Source organism: Dermatophagoides farinae, chromosome 7 (assembly GCF_024713945.1).
Source record: "Dermatophagoides farinae isolate YC_2012a chromosome 7, ASM2471394v1, whole genome shotgun sequence".
NCBI classification, from domain to species: domain Eukaryota; kingdom Metazoa; phylum Arthropoda; class Arachnida; order Sarcoptiformes; family Pyroglyphidae; genus Dermatophagoides; species Dermatophagoides farinae.
Genome location: NC_134683.1, coordinates 659,941 through 683,598, shown reverse-complemented (window position 1 = coordinate 683,598; position 23,658 = coordinate 659,941). Strand labels below are relative to the sequence as shown.

At 30.4% G+C, this 23,658-nt stretch overlaps 1 protein-coding gene across 6 annotated transcripts; it reads left to right on the top strand.

Moving 5' to 3' along the window:
* Positions 1-1,032: 1,032 nt before the first annotated feature.
* LOC124496885 (uncharacterized) lies at positions 1,033-22,964 on the top strand. Of its 6 annotated transcripts, XR_012832361.1 has the most exons (4): positions 20,138-20,351; positions 20,440-22,447; positions 22,537-22,787; positions 22,852-22,964. XR_012832361.1 is itself a non-coding variant. In XM_075733147.1 (3 exons), the coding sequence occupies exons 2-3, from the start codon at positions 20,506-20,508 to the stop codon at positions 22,656-22,658; spliced, it is 2,064 nt and encodes a 687-aa protein (XP_075589262.1). In that variant the 5' UTR covers positions 1,033-1,443; positions 20,440-20,505; the 3' UTR covers positions 22,659-22,964. The 6 variants fall into 6 exon arrangements, 5 of the variants coding, with proteins under 5 accessions (XP_075589262.1, XP_075589261.1, XP_075589259.1 ...); XM_075733147.1 differs by lacking the exon at positions 20,138-20,351 and adding an exon at positions 1,033-1,443 and having other exon boundaries at positions 22,537-22,964; XM_075733146.1 differs by lacking the exon at positions 20,138-20,351 and adding an exon at positions 4,061-4,542 and having other exon boundaries at positions 22,537-22,964.
* The last annotated feature ends 694 nt before the right edge of the window (positions 22,965-23,658 follow it).

The window sequence follows — 23,658 nt, the reverse complement described above, 5'->3', positions numbered from 1 at the left end:
TAATCATAACCTAATCGATGATCGATAAAAATCCATTTTTAAATAATTTAAAAAATGAAGAAAATAAAACTACCACCACCACTTCAGTAACAAAACAGTAGCAGTATCAGCAACTGATGATGATTAATGTGATTTTTTTTTTGGTGTCATAAGACAGGTAAATATGAAAGAAAATTTTTTTTCCTGTTACACACACACACACACCGTAGGGCTCAATATGAGAAAATTTTTTTTTTTTATCATTTCATTTCATTTTTAGGTTCTATTTTTTTTCTCATCATCCATTATTGTTTTGTTCTCAATATCATTGGACCATGTTATATGGACACTTGTTGCTCTGTGTGTGTGTGAGAGAAAATAGATAAATTTTTTTTTTATTTGAAAAAAAAATGAAATGAAATGACAAGAATTTGACAATCTGACCATTGATGTAAATAGCTAATAATACGAATATATCTATTAGTGTAATGCAACGATTCTAGATGGCGCACGTATCGCCAACATTCGAAAATTCATTCGATTCTTTAAAATATATTGAATTATTCTTGTTGGCATATCAAAATGAATCAATCGTTTGAATTTGTGAATCACAAAAAAAAATCTGATTCATTTGAATAATTTTTATGGATTGAAATTTTCAATTTTTTGTTTAATGTCTGTCTGCATTTTGTCAACCCCTTTCAAAATCAATCCGGACAATTTCGTTTTTCATTTTTTTCCGTCTTCTTTTCTTAATAATTATTATAGAATTCAAATCACGTCCATTATTTATGATCATCATCATCTAAAACCCCTAAATAAATGATGTGTACAAACAAAATTTTTTTATTTTTACTTGCTTTCTTTGTTTTTCCTACATGAACGTGACAGGATCATGATATCATCATCATCTTGATGATGATTGAGTCCATTTAAAGAAAAATCAAAAAAAAAGTGAATTTTACTCAAACAAACAGGCAACCAGTTCATTTTCATTGAAAAACAGCAAGTCACATATCACACACACACATCAACAATAACAACAACAACAACAACAATCAAGTAATCAACTAATCAAAAGACAAAAGATTTCCAAGACCTTGAAGATCAAACAACAAAGCAAGAATAACAACAGCAAAAAAAAGAGAAGAAATGGTCAACCATCAAAAAGGTTTCGGCCAATCAAATATAAAAATGGATAGACAAAACAAATGAAAATGGAAAATTTTCACTTTCCATAACAACAACAACGATGACAATGACAATGAAAAGAATTTCGTGACAATAATCAGTAATGAAAATCAATCATCAATGAATTCCATAAATGGTGTGTGTGTTTGTGTGTGTGTTGTTAGTGTGTGTTGTTTGCATTTGTTTTTTTTCAAAATTTTATTCAACCAAAAAAAAAAAAATTAAAAATTAAAAACTATATGAACCTCGTTTCGCCGCCTAGTGGCCAATAATGTAAGTGATGATTTTTTTTCTCTGATTGCAAATTCTTTACATTTTTTTTTTTTTTATTTTACATAAAACGTTCCAAGAATTTTCATCCATTAAATGGATTCTATTTTTTTTCAACCTTCAGGCGATCAAGAATTATTTTCATTTCTAAATGGATATTTTTTTTTTTTGACTGTCTGTCAATTTAAAATTGAAATTTTTCAATTTGGCAACAAAAAAAAAACTCTTCCAATCCGATCTAACAATACTTTGTGATTGGTTTCCGTTATTTTTTTTGTCAATGAAAATTTGTCAAACTAGTGACAGGGAGGAAAAAATTCTTGTCATTGATGCATCCGGAAACGATGAACACTTTTCTTTTACATCGACATGCAAATCGACAAAACTATTTGGTGGCAAACAAGACAAAAAAAAACTTCCTTTTTTTCCATTCTATAGAAATCAAAGACCACCAATCAATCGATTGAATTAATTGAATTATTATTAAGTAAAACCAACAACAACAACAACAGAACTAAACGTTCAGCCCATATATATATATTCTGCTGATTCACTGTTTGTTTAGTGTTCAAATATTTATTCTGTATACAACTTTATTATTTGTTTTCTTTTATTTTTCGATGGCCACAGAATCCAAGGTCCAGAATGTCGTTACTGGACCACCATTTTATTTTATCTGGACTCTGCTGCTGTTGTAAGAATAGAATGATTTGTGACTGGAAGAATATTCTTTAATTACTACTAGTTGACTGATTATTATGGTTTTTAAAAACTTAATTAACCTAAATTTGAATTTAAAATTTGTCTGCTTACATGTTTTTGTCATCCATCAAAATCATTTCATTAAGTTTTATGTTGCATATAACTACTACTACTAATACTACTATCAACGACGAGACAAAACTTTTATTCATAATAAGAATCAATTATTATTTGTCAATTTGGCTAAAATTTTGGCTTAACTCCATTTTCAGTTTCAAAGTTCCTAGATTGTCGTGTGTGTGTGTGTGAAGCTTTGGAGAATTGAATGTGGAAAAAAAACAGAAAAAAAACAAACAAAATATACAATTAATGAGCGAAAAACTTTTTTTTTCTTCTTCTTCTTCTTGTTGACAACCAGCAGCAAACTCAATCAACCGAAATGAACACTAGAGAGAAAGAGAACGAAAGAGAATAAAAAAGAACCAGATGCAAATTTCATTAAAATCATATTCTGGTGGCAAGAATTTTGAACAACAACAACTACTGCAACGAAACATTTGTGTTACTCAAAGGCAAATCTTTATGGGAAAAAAAATCAAGGTAAAAAAATGATTAAATTGAATTGGAATGGGGCAAATGAGAGTACCAAAAACATCTATATTACGTTTGACGTTCAATAATAACAAACAACAAGGGAAAATAAAGTTTTCTCTCTCTATCTTTCTCTCTCCATTTCTCTCTGTCAATTTGAGTAGTGTATTGAACAACGACTGTCATTTGCCATTCGCCAAATTGGGACTATTTCTTGAATGCAAATCAAACAACAAATTGACAATTGTCAATGATGTGTATGAGGGAAATTTTTATTTTTTTTCGGTTTCTAGTTAGGCCTAGTAACAAATAAAAAAAAGAATCGAATCGATGGAGATGGAAAGAATCATTAGAATTTGATGAAAGGAATCAGAATAGAATGCAGAAAGAAAAATAAATGAAAAAAAGAAAGAGAGAGAGAGGAAAAGAATTTAATTTAATCCAAGAATATGCTAAATATATTTGAGCAATAAATAAATTCTGTCGGCCGATCAGAATAATGATGATGTTGATGATAATCTTATTAATTTTCATTCTGCAAAGAAAAAAAAACGACGAAAGAAATTCTTTCTTTCTTTCTTTCTTTTTTTTCTAATCTAATTCAACCACACAGAATATTCTTTGTAACCAGAATAATAATAATGAAAAAAAATCCCCATTTTTATCCATATTTTGAAGTATTGCTCAACAGTTTACATTATTACCATCATATCAATTTTTGATCATGATGATGATGATCATCATCATCATTATGGTTTCCATTAGTTTTTTTTTGTTTTGTTCTCCCATTGTTGGATCCATGTAATTTCAATAAAAAAAACTACTGCTACAATGATGGTGGTGATGATGATGTTTGCATTAAATAGATTCGGGAAATGGATAGAGAACCAGAAAAAAAAGAAAAACCGTTTCGGGTATATTCAAACTTTTATTTATTTATTCTTGTTCTGTTTCGTTTTGTGTTTTTTTTTCTGCATTGTCGACGATACAAACAAACAATTTCGACAAACTCTCTAGAATGGTTCTAGACTAAATTGAATGAGAATTCTATATGGAAAATGATGATGATGATGATGCTGCCGCTGCTGCTATCAACATCATCATCACGCATCACCAAAATTCTAGACTGAGAATATCTGTCGACAGACGATATATACCCAATCATCATATAAGATGACGCCGGCGCTTATATGTGTGTGTTCAGTTATGGTTGTTTTTCATAACGGTTTCACAACTTAACCGAAAAAAAAGAGATTTTTTTTCTGGTTATAAAAAAAAAAAAAAAAAAACGACAACATTTAATTGACGGTTTTGGTGTTTTTTTTCCATCTTATTTCTCATTCACTTTTTGGATCTAACTGAGTGTTGGTGGTGGTGGTGGTTGAAACGAATTTTTGGCTATGTGTGTGTGTGTGTGTGCGTGAATTCATAGTTTTTTCTGTCTGAATCGAATGAATAGCGTGATGCAACCAACTGGGACATAAAAAAATTGATTTTGAATTTTCAGTTCTTTTTTTTTTGCAAGTCCCAAAAATTATTCAGTATGCTGAATTCATAATCAAAGTTTGTCAACACATCATCTTGTATACACCGTCATTGAATTACTCGTGTGACATATTGATTGATTGAATTTTCATCGATGTATGTGTGTGTGTGTGTGTTTTTTTATTGAAAACAGATTTTCATCACACACACAAATGCAGATATATTTCTCACTATAAAACATCATTAATAATCATCTTATATGCATTATAATGAACACAAACAGCCACACACACACACACGAAAATGGAATCCAATATATTTCAGGTAAGATTCTTTCATTTTTTCTTTTCCCTTATGATGTGAATTGGGGAAAAGAAACAAATTCTTCACCACCTGCATTGGATAGAATTTTTTTTCGTTGTCAATATCGATTGATAAATCATTGATTGATTTTTGTTGTTTAATTTGATTCAGTTGCCACTGATGCTACTGTTTTGTATCAAGAATTTTTATTCTTTTCCCATTCTGTCTCTCTTTTTTTCTATTCAAAATTAATGATGATGTGATGAGAAACACAATTCTTGTGTTGTAGAATATTTTATTCAATTTGAATGAAACATAATAACATTGTGTGTGTGTGTGTGTGTGTTTGCACTGTAGAATAAAATTTCTATTTCGATTTTTTCTGTTTTTTTTTTGTTTGTTTGTTTCTTTTCATGTTAAATTCATTCATTCATCATTCATGAGGATTCTTTTTTTTTGGCATGACAAACAAACACACGAATTCTACTTATTTTGGACGAAACTGTTTATTCTGGCTTTCCATTCATCATGTTTCTTTATGATTTGGTAACCGGAAGTTTTTAAAATGGGAAAAAAAATTTCAAAAATTCAAAATTCATTTTTAAGTGAATCTGACGTTTTACTTTTTTTTTGCTGACAGCAAATAAAATGCGACGTGATGTTAGGATTTTCCATCACACACACACACACACACACTAATCATTTCCACATTCATAAATCCAAGAAAAGTTTCTGAAAAAAAAATTCTCCATCAACTTTTCTTCGTAATTCCATCATTTTGTTTTTATCATTGCAATTATGAACAGGAAAAAAAATTGGTTTCTACATTATGTAAATTAAATTGACGCACACAAAACACAACTGCAGCGATCCAAATGTGGAACATTGTTGTTGTTGTTGTTGTTGTTTGATTCGCCGGAATTTTTTTTCCAAGTTTATTTTTAGCCACATTCATTCATTCATTCATTCGTCAATTCTTTGATGCAAAAAAAAACGGACAAACAAACAGAAAAAAAGATAAAAAATTTCCAAAAGTCCAGTTCATATCATATTACATTCGTTTATCCATTGGATTCTTGAATTCCAAAAATCCATCCATAGAATGATAATAACCAAATCAATCTAAAAGACGAAAAAACTACCCACACACACACACACACTCATACATACAAAATCCATATTTGAATATTTCAACACCCGTGTGTGTCATGTGTTGAAAAAGCACATCGATAATGATCGTGAATAGCAAAAAAAAAAAAAAAAAACTGATGATGATGACGATGATAATTCAGCAAAAAAAAACTGTGAAAAAAAATGTACAAAACGCCGAAATTCAAAAGAAATTTTTTTTTCTTCTTCACTGTACCATGTACCGTGATGATGATGATGATGGGCTTACAGAGAGAATATGAAAAAAAATGAAAATTTTTGTTGATTACATAAGCATGAATTTGGCAAAAAAAAAAATTCTTTTTTTTTGTTCGTTCGTTCCCATTATGATTATGATGATGATGATCATCATCATCATTGTTGAAATTTTCATTTTCACTTTTTTTTTCTTCATTGTTTTCTCGTTGCTATTTCTTTCTCTCTCTCTCTATAGATATGTAATATGTGTGGGTGGGTGGGTGGTTGGTTGGTTGGTTGGTGAATGGATGTTTCTTGATGGATTTTCTCTTCTTCTTTCTGCTACATTGATAATAATAACAGTGCTGCAATAAAAATGATGATTTCGACCAATTTTCTTTTCAGTAGCAATCAAACAAAAAGGCCAATTTTTCACTGAGTTAAGCCCCAGAATTTTTTTTTTGTTTTTTTATTGTTCATGGTGGATATTTGGCCGTGTTTATTTGATGAGCTTTACTGTTTTTTTTTATGAACAGAAAAAAAACAATCTCCTGTCAAATTACAAAAATTTTCGATTTTGAAAATTGTTCATCCATTCATTCATTCATTCATATAAATAAGGCGCTCAAGTGCGTGGGTGTGTGTGTGGATGAAAAATGATTTGATAGTGTAAATTTGATGGGTGAACTGAGAAAGAAAAAAAAATAATGATGACCTGATATCATTGGCTAATATTTACTTTTAGTGTGTGTGTTTGTGTGTATTTGTGTTGAACATGTCCATTACGAATAAAAAAAAAAAAAAAAAAAAAAATTTGGACCCTATGCGATAGCAAGTATTAATTTTGTTCATCAGGAAATGAAAAAAAAAATTACTTGGCTATGAACAAAAAAAAACGAATGAATGATCAATAATCATATTGTTCAACAAACACACATAGATACACACTAAAATCGCACATGTATACCGCCATCACCAATAATAATAATAAATAATATATATACAACCATATGTTGACAACTCGATCAATCAAAATCTATAGAGCAAAAAAAAAAAAAAATCTTTATCAATATGAAACTAACAGTAAAAGTAATAAAAAACCGATTATCGATTCCGTGTGTGTGTGTGTGCTTGTGTACATTCTGTATTCTGTAACGATAATAAAAAAAAAACTTTTATTTGAACCAAAGAAAAAAAAACTTTAGCAAAAATATTCGAAACATTGAATAGATGATGATGATGATGAACTTTTTGTTGATTTTTTTGTTTTTTATCATTCATGTTGTTTCCATATAAATCGAGATAGCCAGACGATTTTGTTTTGATTTTTTTTTTTAATCAAAACCATGCTATGTAGAAAAAAAAACAACAGACAGACGAAAAAAAAATGACACCATCATTTTTTTTTCACTGTCATATAAAACATGATAAAAAAACGACAATATGTTTTTGTCATTCGGTCTATTCATTTGTCAAATCAAGACTGTCATATAATTGAATCTATTTTTTTTTTTGTTTTGCTCTTGTTTCATACGAAAAACAAACAAACAATGATGCTGATGGTGGTGGTGGTGGTAATTCTTTGTTTGCTTGTTTGATTGAAATTTGTTTGTCAAAAACAAAGCAAAAAAAAAAGAAAAGCCAAGTGGATGCTGCATGTGATGCTTTTTTTCATTTTTATTTCGTTCGTTCCAATTGATGGACCAAAAACACAAACCAATAATTAGAATAGAAAACAATTCCTGGAATTTTTTTTCTCCTTTTCTCAATTCTCATAATTATATCATCATCATCATCAAAAATTCCATTAATTGGGCCAATTGGGCCATTCATTCATGATATATATGTGTGTGTGTGTGGTGGCTTTTTTTCTGTATTCGTGCCTTTTTGAATTTTTCTTTTTTTTTGGTGTAATAAAATTGAAATTCATTATTTCAAATTATATCCAAGAATATATTATGATGATCACACCAAAAGAATCATATTTCATCAGCAGGCAAAAATTTCAAATTCAGTTCTGAGAATCAGGATTAATAATAATAAAAAAAATGTGGAACAAAAAAAACCACACCACACTTATTGACGTACAATGGAATTTTTTTCATTCTATCATCATCAATATCATTATTCATTATTAGATATGAATGGGCCTTTTTTCTGGTGGACACAGTACAAGAATAAATGATAATAATGATTCTTTCAATATTAAAATTCTTTTCGTTTTTTTTGTCATTTCCAGCCCCAGCATCAGTCGTATATAATATTCAAGCTTAATTAAATTCTATCCACAATTTAATTTGTGTCAAAAAAAATTCCAACTGTTTTTTTTCTCTTTTTTTGCATGGAATCTAAATATCAAATGGATGATGTACAATAAATTATGATTTAGAAGAAATGAAAAAAGATGCACTGAACTTACAGTATTTTTTTATATATTACAATTACTAATAGTATCGATAGGCCAATAATCGATCCGATCAATTCGATCGGTCTGGATGAATGCATCCGGGGAGAGAGCGAGAGAGAGATTTTCGATTCTGTTCCATATTGATTCATTGAATAGCGAAAACCCAGCTGACCATTTTTTTTTCTAATCTTCAAGACGTATGTTTGTTTCGTATTTGAGATGTATCGAACATCCAAATCGAACAAGGAAAAAAACGAATTTTCTAGTGTTTATCATTTTGAAACACAATATCCACATGGATCAAATGAAAAATATGTCTGCATTTCCGCTGTTGTCGTTGTGTCGAACCAGCAATTTGAGCCATAAAACAAACACTTTGTTGTCGTTGTTGTTGTTGTTGTTGCAAGAGAACACTTGGATTGAATCAGAAATTTTGTTTCGGAGAGCCAAAGAGAAACAAAAAAGTATAGAATTTTTGGATCGATATACCATCGGACGGGTGAAAAAAAATATGTTTGTGATGAAACAAGAATTGTTGAAAATGAAAACAAAACAAAACAAAAAACTTTTGACAGATTTTTTTTTTCTTCTTCACTTTTGGTGGCTGCTGCTGATTCATTTGTTTGTTTGATGTGATAAAGTGTAAAGCAAATAGATAGAAAAGTATTAAGAATGTTTCAATACATCGATATATCGAAACACAAAATATCGATATATATATTAATCGATGTTCAAACAATTTGAAAATCCTAGCGGTAAACACACAAATATTTGATGATGCTCTTGACACTTTTTTGTTTTGTTTTTGTTTTATGTTTTATGTTCATCGATATATATGTGGCCATTGATTAGCAATCAATCAATGATGGAACTATTAAAGAAAAAAATGAAAAAATCGGATTTTAATTAATAACCAGAAGAAATAAAAAAAAATTGACACATTATCGATCCAAAATAATAATTCATTCATTCATTCATTGTGTGTGTGTGTGTGTCATTGGCAAGTAATTTCTGAAGAAGAAAAAAAATCGATTAAATTTCTTCAAACACACACACATTGATTGGATGGCATCAACAACAACAACAACAACAACAATAATGATAAATCATTTTTTTTTCATTTTCACTAGCTATTGAATGAATTATTGAAACGACGACGACAACAACAACAACAGGGTAAACAGATGCTGCAACAAAAAAAATTCTTACAATCGATCGATTGAGTTATTATTTTTTTTTTACTGGTTGTTATTCAAGAAAAGTAAAATAAAAAAAAAGAAATCCATATGGCCATATTTTTTCAATTAGAAAAAAAATAAAAAGAAGAAGAAGACCTACTCAACCATTTTATTTTATCATTTCTCTTCTATCAAAATTTATTATTAGCCAAAATGGTTTGTTCATTCATTCATTTTGACTGTCTGAATGTGATTTATGCTATTGGATCGATAGGATTTTTTTTTCTTCGTGAAAGTCTTAGTTTTGTCGATTGTGAATTTCGTTTTTTCTGGTTTTTTTTCATCCATGGTCTTGATTGGTCGGTGATTTCATTCGATTTTCAATTAATTTCAACAGAATGAACAAAACCATATGATCAATTGAAAGGAATTTAAACAATGTTAAAGAATCTCTCGCTCGTTAACTATAGTGAAAAATGGATTGATTTTTTTTTTGTTCGCATGAAAAAATAGTAAAATTTCATTTTATACTTGATTCAGAGAACAGAATTTGGATCTTGTTTATCGTCAAAATTATAATTGATTAATAGAATTAAAATTTAAAAAATGATGATATACCATGATCATTATTGATGTTGACACATTTACGAAATGAAAAACTAAATCGAACAGTTTAAATCGAATGAATGTATAAAATATGATTAAAATGTGCGAAATGAATACAACAAAAACTTTGAATTGATTATTGATCGTCCATCATATTATTATTAATGAAAACATTTGAAAATAATTAAAATGCATCGGCTATAAAATTTCAAAAAATTTTCATTGTTTTGTTGAATATTGTTGGCAATTTTTGGCAAGATGAACAAGTTTGTCATACAATTTCTTCATTTCGTGTATGTAAATTAATGAAAGATATGTGGTCATAGTTTGTTCATTTAGATCACTCCGTATGAATGTTTGACAATATTCAATTAATTTTATATCACAATAACAATTGGCCAGATCAACAAGTTCGGTAATGTTTTGACGATTAATATAAATATTACCCGTATGTAACATACGTAGATATGCATAGTATGTTTCATATGAATAATTCTTGATGGGTACTTTGCCATTTTCAATCCAATTACAGGAAAACATTCGACGATAATATTCCGATACAGATTTTAGATAATATTTGCATGCCTTGATATCTTTTTTGTCAATTATAAATTTCACATCATAACTATCTTGATTATCGAATAATTTGAGGATTGATTTGTACGATATCGAATCATGTGATCCGAATACATGGATTGATGTGAGGCCAAATGTGATTGGTGAATCCAATACATGAACTGATGCAGAAGCAAATGATGTCGGATGACCATCCAATTTTTTAGGTGACCATATGCCATATTTGGTATCGCCCCATGCATAATACGATGATCCATCATGTGCCAATGAAAATGAATGGTTTCTTGAACATGCAATTTGTTTGACATTTTCAATCGGTATTTTTGTCAACTTTGATCGTTTAAAATGACCACCAAGACCAAGTTCACCATATTTATTAGAACCACATCCCCAAAGCTGACCATTTTCGAATAAAAATAATGAATGATACATGCCAGCCACAATATCTTTGATTCGGATATTGATCAAATCAGCATTAGGAAATGCAACAAGACATGGGGTTTTTCGATTTTTTCCATCACCAAGACCCAATTGACCACAAGTATTATCACCCCAGGAATAAATCTCACCATTATTGGTTATTGATAAACTATGAAACCGTCCACAAACTATGAGCTCGACATTTTCTAGGTTATCAATGTGGATCATACTTTCAAATGATGATTTTTCATTACCAGTTATTTGACCATAACTATTATCACCCATAGCGAAAACATGACCATCTTGTCGTAATAATAATAAATGCAACCATCCACAAGCAATCATCTTGAAACGGTCATTATCGTTGGAAATCAATCGTAATGTTTCATTCGTTTTCCAATTAGTTTTAATAATATAGTAATCTGAGCTGTAGGTTAATGGGAGAGTATTATTCCAATAAAAATTATTGCTTGCCAGATACACTCGACCATCATCAGTTAGAATGGCAACAAAATTCCAGCCAGAATCTACTTGAATGATTTTCATATCATCAAGACAAGATATCCGTTGTGGTTTGCTCATATCATGTTCCAACGATAACCATGAGCATATTTGTTTACCATATGCATATGTAGCATCTTTGGTCATCAATAAAAATTGTTTTTTGTCATCGAAGGTAAAGCTGAAAATTGATACAACTGATTGGAGAAATTCTTGATCAATCTTTTTGAAATCGTTTTGAAATAAATCAATATCGATTATATTTTCAGTCGGTGATTTTGCTAATATCTTGTTTCTCAGTTTACCGTCTAATTCATTCATTTCGTATTTGGTGATTAATAAAAGATATGTGGTCATAGTTTGTTCATTTAGATCACTCCGTATGAATGTTTGACAATATTCAATTAATTTTATATCACCATAACAATAGGCCAGATCAACAAGTTCGGTTATGTTTTGACGATTAATATAAATATTACCCGTATGTAACATACGTAGATATGCATAGTATGTATCATACGAATAATTCTTGATGGGTACTTCGCCATTTTCAATCCAATTACCCGAAAACATTAGACGATAATATTCCGATACAGATTGGAGATAACATTTACTCGCCTTAATACGTTTTTTGTCAAATATAAATTCCACATCATAACTATGTTGATTATCGAATAATTGGATGATTGATTTGTACGATATTTGATCACGTGAACCGAATTCACGGATCATTGATGTGAGGCCAAATGTGATTGGTGAATCCAATACATGAACTGATGCAGCTACAAATGATGAATGCGAATCATTCAATTTTTTAGGTGATGACCATATGCCATATTTGGTTCTGCCCCATGCATAGTACGATGATCCATCATATGCCAATGAAAATGAATGGTCTCTTGAACATGTAATTTGTTTGACATTTTTAATTGGTATTTTTGCCAACGTTGATCGTTTAATATAATTACCAAGACCAAGTTCACCAAGGCTATTAGATCCACATCCCCAAAGCTGACCATTTTCGAATAAAAATAATGAATGATAGTTGCCAGTCATAATATCTTTGATGCGGGTTGAATAAGCATTAGGATATGCAACAAGACATGAGACGTTTCGGTTTTCATCATCATCAAGACCTAATTGATGCCAATAATTAAGGCCCCAGGAATAAATTTCTCCTTTATTTGTTATTGAAAAACTATGGTGCTTTCCACAAGCTATGAACTTGACATTTTCTAGGTTATCAATGTGGATCATGATTTCATATGATGATATTTCATTACCAGTTATTTGACCCCAATTATTATCACCCATAGCAAAAACATGACCATCTTGTTTGAGCAATAATAAATGCAACCATCCACAAGCAATCATCTTGAAACGATCATTATCGTTGGAAATCAATCGTAATGTTCTCTTTGTTTTCCAATTAGAATCAACATCGCTGGCTATGAATACTTGTCCATCATCAGTTAGAATGGCAACAAAATCATGGCCAGAATCTACTTGAACAATTTTCATATCATCAAGACAAGATATCCGTTGTGGTTTGGTCAAATCATGTTTCAACGATAACCATGAGCATATTTCATCACCATATGCATATGTAGCATTTTCGGTCATCAATAAAAATTGTTTTTTAAAGGACCATTTGAAAGTAAAAAAGCTAAAAATTGAAACAACTGATTGAAGAAATTTTTGATCGATGTTTTTGAAATCATCTTGAAATAACTCAATATCGATAATATCAGTCTGTGATCTCGCCATTATCGATGATGAAAAACACTCGATATATTGACAAACGAAAAATGCGATAATTAGTGCCGGCAGAAAAGAAATGATCAACAATTGCGTGACGTCATGTATTGTATATGTATAGCGTTCTTGGTTGACGAAGTTAACACATGCGTATTCACACACAACACAGATTTAAAAATATGAGAAAATTTAATATTGTAAAAATGAAAATACAGGTGTTGGAAAAATAAAAAAAAACAAAATGTTTGTGGTGATGACTTGATGATTGCTTGTGTGGCATGGAATTTTATATGATTTTTCGGACCGTCCAACTGCCATTCAGTTTGATCACACCATTTGTCACGTAGACCATGTGTTTGAATGATTGTTTTGCTACTCATATGCCAGTCCTAGAAGGTGCATATTAGCAAAAATCACTTTATCATTGTCCTTGATCGAAAGTGGTGGACGACTGGAAAATTTTTCCGGTCCCTGAAAATAAATGGCCACGTTTTTGTCAGTCCAATTCTTTGCTTTCCTGTCAATTCAGCAAGAGGAAAAAGAATTAAATAGCTATAGCTATTTCTTACATAGAAATTCATAATGTTAATATATGGCGTGATCAGGAAACGGAACAGCCCCATTGGTCGATTTTTTTTGGTGGTTTTTATGTTGGAAAACCATTTTGTATCACTTTGATTTTTATCAAAACTTCAGAAAAAGAGAGAAAAATGAAATAGTTTTTTTTTGGAAAAAAATGCCAATTTTTGTATATTGAAATTTTTTATTATTGATCAAAATTGAAAAGAAAAATGATAAAGTAAATTTTTAATTTTAATTTTTTTTTAAAACAATGAAAAAACTAGTCAAGAAAGTTTACAAAAAATTTTCTTCGTTTTGTTTAAGATTGTCGACGATTATGGCGAAATACTTTTTAAATGCTAATATGAGCAAGTTTGGCATACAATTCATTCATTTCGTATTTGTTGATTAATGGAAGCAATGTGGGCATAGTTTGTTTATTTAGATTATTCTGTATGAATGTTTTACAATGTTTCATCAACCGTTCATCACCATAACAATTGGCCAAATCAACAAGTTCGGTTATGTTTTGATGATTAATATGAATTTCACCAGTATGTAACATATTTACATATGCATAATATGTTTCATATGAATAATTCTCGATGGGTACTTGATCCTTTTTAATCCAATTACCGGAAAACATTCGTCGATAATATTCCGATACATATTTGAGATAACATTTGCATGCCTTAATACGTTTTTTGTCAATTAGAAATTCCACATCATAATTATCTTGATTATCGAATAATTGGAGGATTGATTCGTACAATTAGAAATTCCACATCATAATCATCATGTATGATATTAGATCATGTGATTCGAATTCATGGATTGTTGATGTTAAACCGAATGTGTGTGGTGAATTCAATACTTGAAATGATGCAGAAGCAAATGATGAATGCGAATCATCCAATTTTCTAGGTGATGCCCATAGTCCAACATATATCTTTTCGTCCAAAGCATAATACGATGATCCATCATATGCAAATGAATATCTGAAGAATTTTGAACATGCAATTTGTTGTACATTTTCAATCGGTATTTTTGTCAACTTTGATTGTATCTTTCCATTAAAAAGATCAAGCTGACAATAGCCATTAGGACCACAACCCCAAAGCTGACCATTTTCGAATAAAAATAATGAATGTCTGCGGACAGCTAAAACATCCTTGATTCGGATATTGATCAAATCATTTGGAAATGGAATAAGACATGGGGTGTTTCGTATTTTTTCATCACCAAGACCTAATTGACCGAAAATATTAAGGCCCCAGGAATAAATCTCTCCTTTATTCGTTACTGATAAATTATGATAATCTCCACAAGCTATGTGTTCCACATTTTCTAGTCCATCAATGTGGATCATACTTTCATATGATGATTTTCTATTACCCGATAATGTAGAACACATATTAGATCCAATAGCAAAAACATGGCCATCTTGTCGCAGCATTAATAAATGCTCACATCCACAAGCAATCATTTTGAAACGATCATTATCGTTGGAAATCAATTGTAATGTATCTTTCGTCTTCCAATTAAAACCATTGCTGGCTAGGAATACTTGTCCATCATCAGTTAGAATGGCAACAAAATTCCAGCCAGAATCTACTTGAACAATTTTCATATCATCAAGACAAGATATCCGTTGTGGTTTCCTCATATCATGTTCCAACGATAACCATGAGCATATTATTTTACCATATGCATATGTAGCTCCTTCGATCATAAATAAAAATTCAATTTCATGAAATAAAGGAAAAAAGCTGAAAATCGAAACAACTGATTGGAAAAATTCTCGATCAATGTATACTAAATAGCCATGAAATAAATCAATATCGATTTTTTCAGCCGTTGATTTTATCATATTTCTGAGTTTATAGTCCAATTCCTTAATTTCGTATTTGTTAATTAATGTACGATATGTTGGTATAGTTTGTTCATTCAGATTATTCCATATGAATGTTTTACAATGTTTCATCAACATTTCATCACCATAACAATTGGCCAAATCAACAAGTTCGGCTATGTTTTGAGGATTAATGTGAATTTCACAAGTATGTAACATACGTAGATATGCATAGTATGTATCATATGAATAATCGTTGATGATTACTTGGTCATTTTCACTCCAATTACCGGAAAACATTCGACAATAATATTCCGATACAGATTTGAGATAACATTTGCATGCCTTAATAGGTTTCTGGTCAATTAAAAATTCCACATCATAACTATCTTGATTATCGAATAGTTGGAGGATTGATTTGGATTGGTACGATATTGAATCATGTGATCCGAATACATAGATTGTTGATGTGAGACCAAATGTTAGTGGTGATGAAAAAATCATTGCCGATGCAGATACAAATGACGTCGGATGATCATCCAATCTTTTAGGTGACGACCAGATGCCATATTTGGTTTCTCCCCATACATAATAAGATGATCCATCATATGCCATTGAAAAGAAATGGAATTTTGAACTTTTAATTTGTTGTACATTTTCAATCGGTATTTTTGTCAACTTTGATCGATTATTATAATTATCAAAACCAAGTTCACCTTGATAATTAGAACCACATCCCCAAAGCTGACCATTTTCGAATAAAACTAATGAATGATTGTCGCCAGCCACAATATCTTTGACACGGCTATCGATCGAATCAACATTTACAAGACATGGGGTTTTTCCGTCTGATTCATAACCAAGACCTAGTTGACCACAATTATCGTCACCCCAGGAATAAATTTTGCCTTTATTAGTTAATGATAAACTATGATACTGTCCACAATCTATGAACTTGACATTTTCTAGGTTATCAATGTGGATCATACTTTCATATGATGATTTTTCATTGCCAGTTAATTGACCAAATTCATTTTTACCCATAGCGAAAACATGACCATCTTGTCGTAGCAATAACAAATGCGTCACTCCACAAGCAATCATCTTGAAACGATCATTATGGTTGGAAATCAATCGTAATGTTTCATTCGTTTCCCATTTAGATTCAACTAAGCTGGCTAGGAATACTTGTCCATCATCAGTTAGAATGGCAACAAAATTACATCCATTATCTACTTGAACAATTTTCACATCATTTAAAAGTGATATCCGTTGTGGCTCGGCCATATTATGTTCCAATGATAACCACGAGCATATATTTTCACCATATGCATATGTTGCTTTTTGGGTCATCAATAAAAATTGTTTTGCGAGATTGAAGGTAAAGCTGAAAATCGAAATGACGGATTGGAGAAATTCTTGATCGATGTATTGGAAATCCTTTTGGAATAATTCAATATCGATATTTTCATTGGGTGATCTTGCCATTATCGATGATCAAAAACACATAGACACAATATTGACAAACGAAAATAGGCGAGAATTAGTGACAGCAGAAAAGAAATGATCAACAATTGCGTGACGTGAGCATATGAATAGTGTTCTTAGTGGACGAAGTTAACACATGCGTATTCACACAGCACAGATTTAAAAATATGAGAAAATTTAATATTGTAAAAATGAAAATACTGGTGTTGGAAAAATAAAACGGCCAGCCAGCAAAAATGATCCGAAGTGATGATTTGATGATTGCTTGTGTGACATGGACTTTTATATGATTTTTCCAACTATCCAACTGCCAATCGGTTTGACCACGCCACTTGTCACATAGACCATGTGTTCGGTGATTGTTTTGCTACTCATATTTACCACCGTCCTTGATCGAAAGTGGTGGACAAGTCCAAAGTTTTTTTCGGGCCCTGAAAATAAGTCTGTGACACATGGCCACGTTTTTTCCACGCTGGTTTTTGCCAGTCCAATTCTTCGTTTCCTGGCCAATTCAAAAAGAATAAAATCGATGTCCATTTTAGGACATCACATGTATAACGCATAGCTATTTCTTACATAGAAATTCATAATGTTAATATACGACTGTTAAGGAAACGGAACAGCCATCTTTTTCGATTTTTTGGTGGTTTTTATGTTGGGAAACCATTTTGCACCACTTTGATTTTTATCAAAACCTCAGAAAAAGAGAGAAAAATGGAATAGTTTTTTTTTTGAAAAAAATGCCAATTTTTGTATACCTCTTCGCTGTAAGGACTGACAATTTTTTGTCCTTTGACCTCTAGAGACTCGAGGTATCAAGTTCATTTGAGATTATTGTATTTTGTGGTGATAGGAATAATTGTTCAAAATTTTGCAAAAATATTTCAAATGACGACTGTTCAGGAGCGATTTGAAGAAAAGCGGCGTGTTATGTTGATTATCATTATCGATGACCAATTGATGATGAATTTGATTATGAAAATTGATTGTTTTTTTTCATTGTTATCCAAATGGATGGTATTGGTAAAGCGAAAATAAAACTAAGTCATTTGAATTGTTTTGATTAAGAATTTGATTTATTTATTGATCAAAATACAGAAAAGAAAAATGATAAAGAAAATTTTTAATTTAATTTTTTTACACTGGAATTATTATCGAATGAATGATTTTTGATGGTAAAAGCAATGAAAGTTTAAAAAAATTTTCTTCGTTTTGTTGAAGATTGTTGGGGATTTTTGTACAGATGAGCAAGTTTTTCATACAATTCCTTGATTTCATATTTGTTGATTAATGAAAGATATGTAGACATAGTTTGATCGTCCAAATCATTTCGTATGAATGTTTTACAATATTTCATTAATTTTTCATCACCATAACAGTTTGCAAGATCAACAAGTTCGATAATGTTCTGATGATTAATATGAATTGTACCAAAATGTAACATGCGTAGATATGCATAATATGTTTCATATGAATAATCGTTGATGATTACTTGGTCATTTTCAATCCAATTACCGGAAAACATTCGACCAAAATATTCCGAAGCAGATTTGAGACAGCATTTAATCGCCTTAATACATTTTTTGTCAATTATGAATTTCACATCATAATTATCTTGATTATCGAATAATTGAGTGATTAATTTTAATTGGTACGATATTGAATCATGTGATCCGAATAGATGGATTGTTGATGTGAGACCAAATGTGATTGGTGTGGATAGAATCATTGTCGATGCAGAAGCAAATGATGTCAGATGATAATCCAATTTTTTAGGTGATGACCATTTGTCATATTTGGTTTCTCCCCATACATAATAAGATGATCCATCATATGCCATTGAAAAGAAATGGAATTTTGAACTTTTAATTTGTTGTACATTTTCAATCGGTATTTTTGTCAACTTTGATCGATAATTATAATTATCAAAACCAAGTTCACCATTATAATTATAACCACATCCCCAAAGCTGACCATTTTCGAATAAAAATAATGAATTTCCGTAACCAGCCACAATATCTTTGATTTGTGTTGAATCATCATTTTGAAATGCAACAAGACATGGGGTGTTTCGTTTTTTTCTTTCACCAAAACCTAATTGACCAAAATCATTATCGCCCCAAGCATAAATTTCTCTTTTATTAGTTATTGAAAAACTATGACCCGCTCCACAAGCTATGAGCTCTACATTTTCTTGGTTTTCAATCTGGATCATACTTTCATATGATGATATTTCATTACCAGTTATTTGACCACGAAAATTAGAACCCATAGCGAAAACATGACCATCTTCTCGTAACATTAATAAATGGAAGTATCCACAAGCAATCATCTTGAAACGATCATTATTAGTGGAGATCAATCGTAATGTTCTCTTTGTTTTCCACATAGAATCAACATCGCTGGCTAAGAATACTTGTCCATCCTTAGTTAGAATGGCAACAAAATCACGACCATAATCTACTTGAAAGATTTTCATATCATTTAAAAGTGATATCCGTTGGGGTTTGCTCATATCATGTTTTAACGATAACCATGAGCATATTTGTTTACCATATCCATATGTAGCTTCATCGGTCATCAATAAAAATTGTTTTTTGTCTTCGTAAGTATAAAGACCGCAAATCGAAACAACTGATTGTAGAAATTTTTGATCGATGTTTTTGAAATCATCTTGAAATAAATTAATATCGATAGTTTCAGTCGCTGATCTTGCCATTATCGATGATGGAAAACACTCGAAAAATCGAAATATAGACAAAATGATTGACAAACGAGAATATTCGAGAATTAGTGACGAGCCAAAAATAAATGATAAACAATTGTGTATCTTCATATACTATAGTATATAAATAAATGGCAATTTTCTCGCTTTTTCATTCGATAATTGCCGAAAACTTTTCCATCCATTCATCCAATTCATAAATCAGACCAATAAAAAAAATGATGATAAAATGATCCTCAATTTGTAAAATTTTCACATTGCTGATTGTGTTTTTTCGTTTTTGAAAAAAAATAAAATAAAATTTACATTGAATAAAATGAATTCGAATGAAATATAATCATCATCATAACCCATAATTCAATGGCAATCAAATATGTCATTATTATGGTCTGCTGGTTCTTTAGTTACTTGGTTGGCGAATGTGATTCTGAAAGAAGAAATTTTCCATTGAATTTTTTTTCTATTCATTTTGATTTTAAATTTTTTTTTCCCACCACAGATTCTAAACCATCATCAATTGGCAAATGCTCATTATAATCAACAACAACAACAACAACAGCAACAAATGCAGCATCAGTTACAAAATCATCATCGTAAACAGCAGCAGCAGCAGCAATCATCGAAAACATTTCGAAAATCAAATTTATCACTGCAGAAAAAAAAAGTTTCCTGCCAATCGGATTCGAATGATATTATTGAACCGAATAGACCATCATCATCATCATCATTACGACCAGAAACAGATCCACAGCAAATATCGAATAATTATCAATTACAACAACAAAAATATGAAAATGATTCAAATATCACTGAATCATTGAATAATACAGTGTTTATGGCATCGACAATTACGGACAATGATCCAGAGGTATCAACATCATCATCATTACAACATCAATATGATCATGAATTGGACATAAATCATGATCAAGAAACATTATTACAGCGACAATTTAATCTTTATCGTTATTATGTAAGTCAATATCCGGAACTTTTTCAAGAATATTTCCGTCAATTACGGCAGCAACAGCAACAACAACAACAACAAGAACAATTGCAGCCTAAAAAAGAATTGAAATTATCAGAACAACAACAGCAACAACAATCGATAATCGTTGAACAACAATTTGAATCACCATCATCATCAATGATTAAACAAAATGATAATGCGAATCAAATACAACAATCGATCAATCAAAATCATGATCAGCAGCAACAAAAAATTCGTCGTGATTTTTTTGTCAATGAAAATGTTAAAGAAAAAACAACAACGACAACAACAAATCCATGTCGTCTATTATGTCGTTGTTCCAAATGTTGTCCAACAACAACAACAACAAGCGATTCAAGTTGGTCTGATCAACCATATCAACAACAAAGATCACAACATCAAGCTACTAGTAATACATTATATTATCTGGATGCAAATCATTTACTTGAAGATGAACGTTATGAACATTTATCACGTGTTATAACACCACCAAATGCATTTCTTAATAATCAGAAAATTTCAATGTTGAATTTAAATGATAATAATAATGATATGAAAAATCATCAAATTGAAATTATTGATGGCCATGGTTTTAATAATTATTATACGAATAGTATTGATCAACAGCAACAATCATTGAATACAATTTTCTATTCAGATAAACGTACACAAACTGATGTTGAAGAATTGATACAGAATGGATTATTACAAACACAAACGCAACAACCACAACAACAACAACAACAATCATCATCGACAGCAACAACAACAGAATTATCCTATCAAAAAATTGATCATCTAAGTAGACGTTTGCAGAGGCAATTATCATTGATTGATACAAAATCAGCTCAACAACAGCAGCAATTACATCATCAATTATCTGAACCATTAAAAAATCATTATAGCCAACAACAACAACAACAACAGTCAAAGCAGCAACAAAAACAATTTGATGATGATCATATTTATTATACGATACGTGATCCAAATCGATTTTCAAATATAAACGATTCGAATGTTATCTATTCATCATCAACAACGAAACAAATGAATAAAATGAAAAATAATAATAATAAAATGATTTTATCCGATAAAAGCAATATAGTAATGGTAGGTGGTCAAAATAATGTTGGTAGTGGTGGTGGTGGAAAAAGTTTCTGGAACCGTTTATCACATAATCGTTCGGAAAAACAGCTAAATAAATTGAATGTAGATCATCATCATAATGGTGAGAATGGAAAAAAATCTGAACAACAACAACCTCAACAATATCAACAAAAATTAAAAAATTATATCCAAGCAATGTATTTGGATCAGGATAAAGTACCGGATAATAATAATATAACATCTGATGAGCTATATCAATGGTCATTGATTGCCGGTGATGATCTTGATGATGACGATATCGATGTGAATAAATCATCAATGATGATGGTAGAACAACAACAACAACATCGTATTGCAACATCAAAAAATGGTATACCATGTGCCTGTGAACGGTGTCGTGAATCACGTGGTAAGACAGTTGTATTTTTTTTTTTTTTTTTTTTTTGCTTGAAAATTTTTAACAAAAAATTTTTTTCCCCATTCTATAAAATATAATAGGAATGAATCTAACCACCGAATTATTACCGATTGATACACAGATTCCATTACAAACAATGGATAATATGGATTCATTTTTTCAGGACAGTTCAATGGCCGAATTGATTTGTATGATACAATGAGAAACAAAATCATCGATAATGGAACCGAAGAATAAAGAATTTTTTTTCTTTGATAATCAGCAACATCGAAAAAAATTTCGACGACGGCGATACAGAATATTTAAAGATTTATTGTTAATTGATTGTTTTGTAAGATTGAAAAAAATTTTTTTTGTTCTTTATTTGTAATTCTGTTTTGTTTTTTTTTCTTTAGCAAACAAACACCATTTGTGTTATTGTTAATTAATCATGTTTTTCAAAGAAATTCTATGTACTTTTTTTTCATCACGGAGCCAAGAATTAAAGAAAAAAAAATTTTTTGGAAAACCCGATTCTTTTTTTTCCATTCATTGGAAATTATTGATGATGATGATGATGATGGCAAACATTGAAGAGAAAAATATTCAAGTTATGATTGGAAAGAAAAACAATTTTCAATCAAGTTTGGATGATTTTGTGTGTGTGTGTGTGTGTGTATGAGTGTTTGCCTGTTGGTTTATAATAATCGGGATTATTTTTTTTTCTTCATTCAGATTTTTTTCTCTTGTTTCTCAATGAACAACAACAACAAAATCCAGAATGATTGTTACATCATCATCACCGAATGATATATAACCAAGTGGTTTATGTGAAAAAAATTTGAATCTGAAAAATGATCTCTCTCTGTAGTTTTGAGAGCAAAATTTTTTTTTTTTTTTTTTTGAAATCACATCTGTGTCTTTTTTTTTGTTTTCGGTTATTTTCTTTCACAATGAACAATATTGGAGCAACAAAGAAAAAAAAATTTACATAAAATTTAAATCAGAATGAAAAGAAAATTGAAACTGAAACTGAAAATGAAAGCAAGAAACTTTTGAATTCACCAACAACAACAACGGCTAAATGGAATGCCATAAAATTGGCCGGATATCAACATCATCAACGGAATTGGCGGCAATTTGTGGCAATAAATTGACTGACTGTCCATTGAATATATAAAACATATGGTGGTGGTATTTGGTTCAACAAAGTGATGTGATTC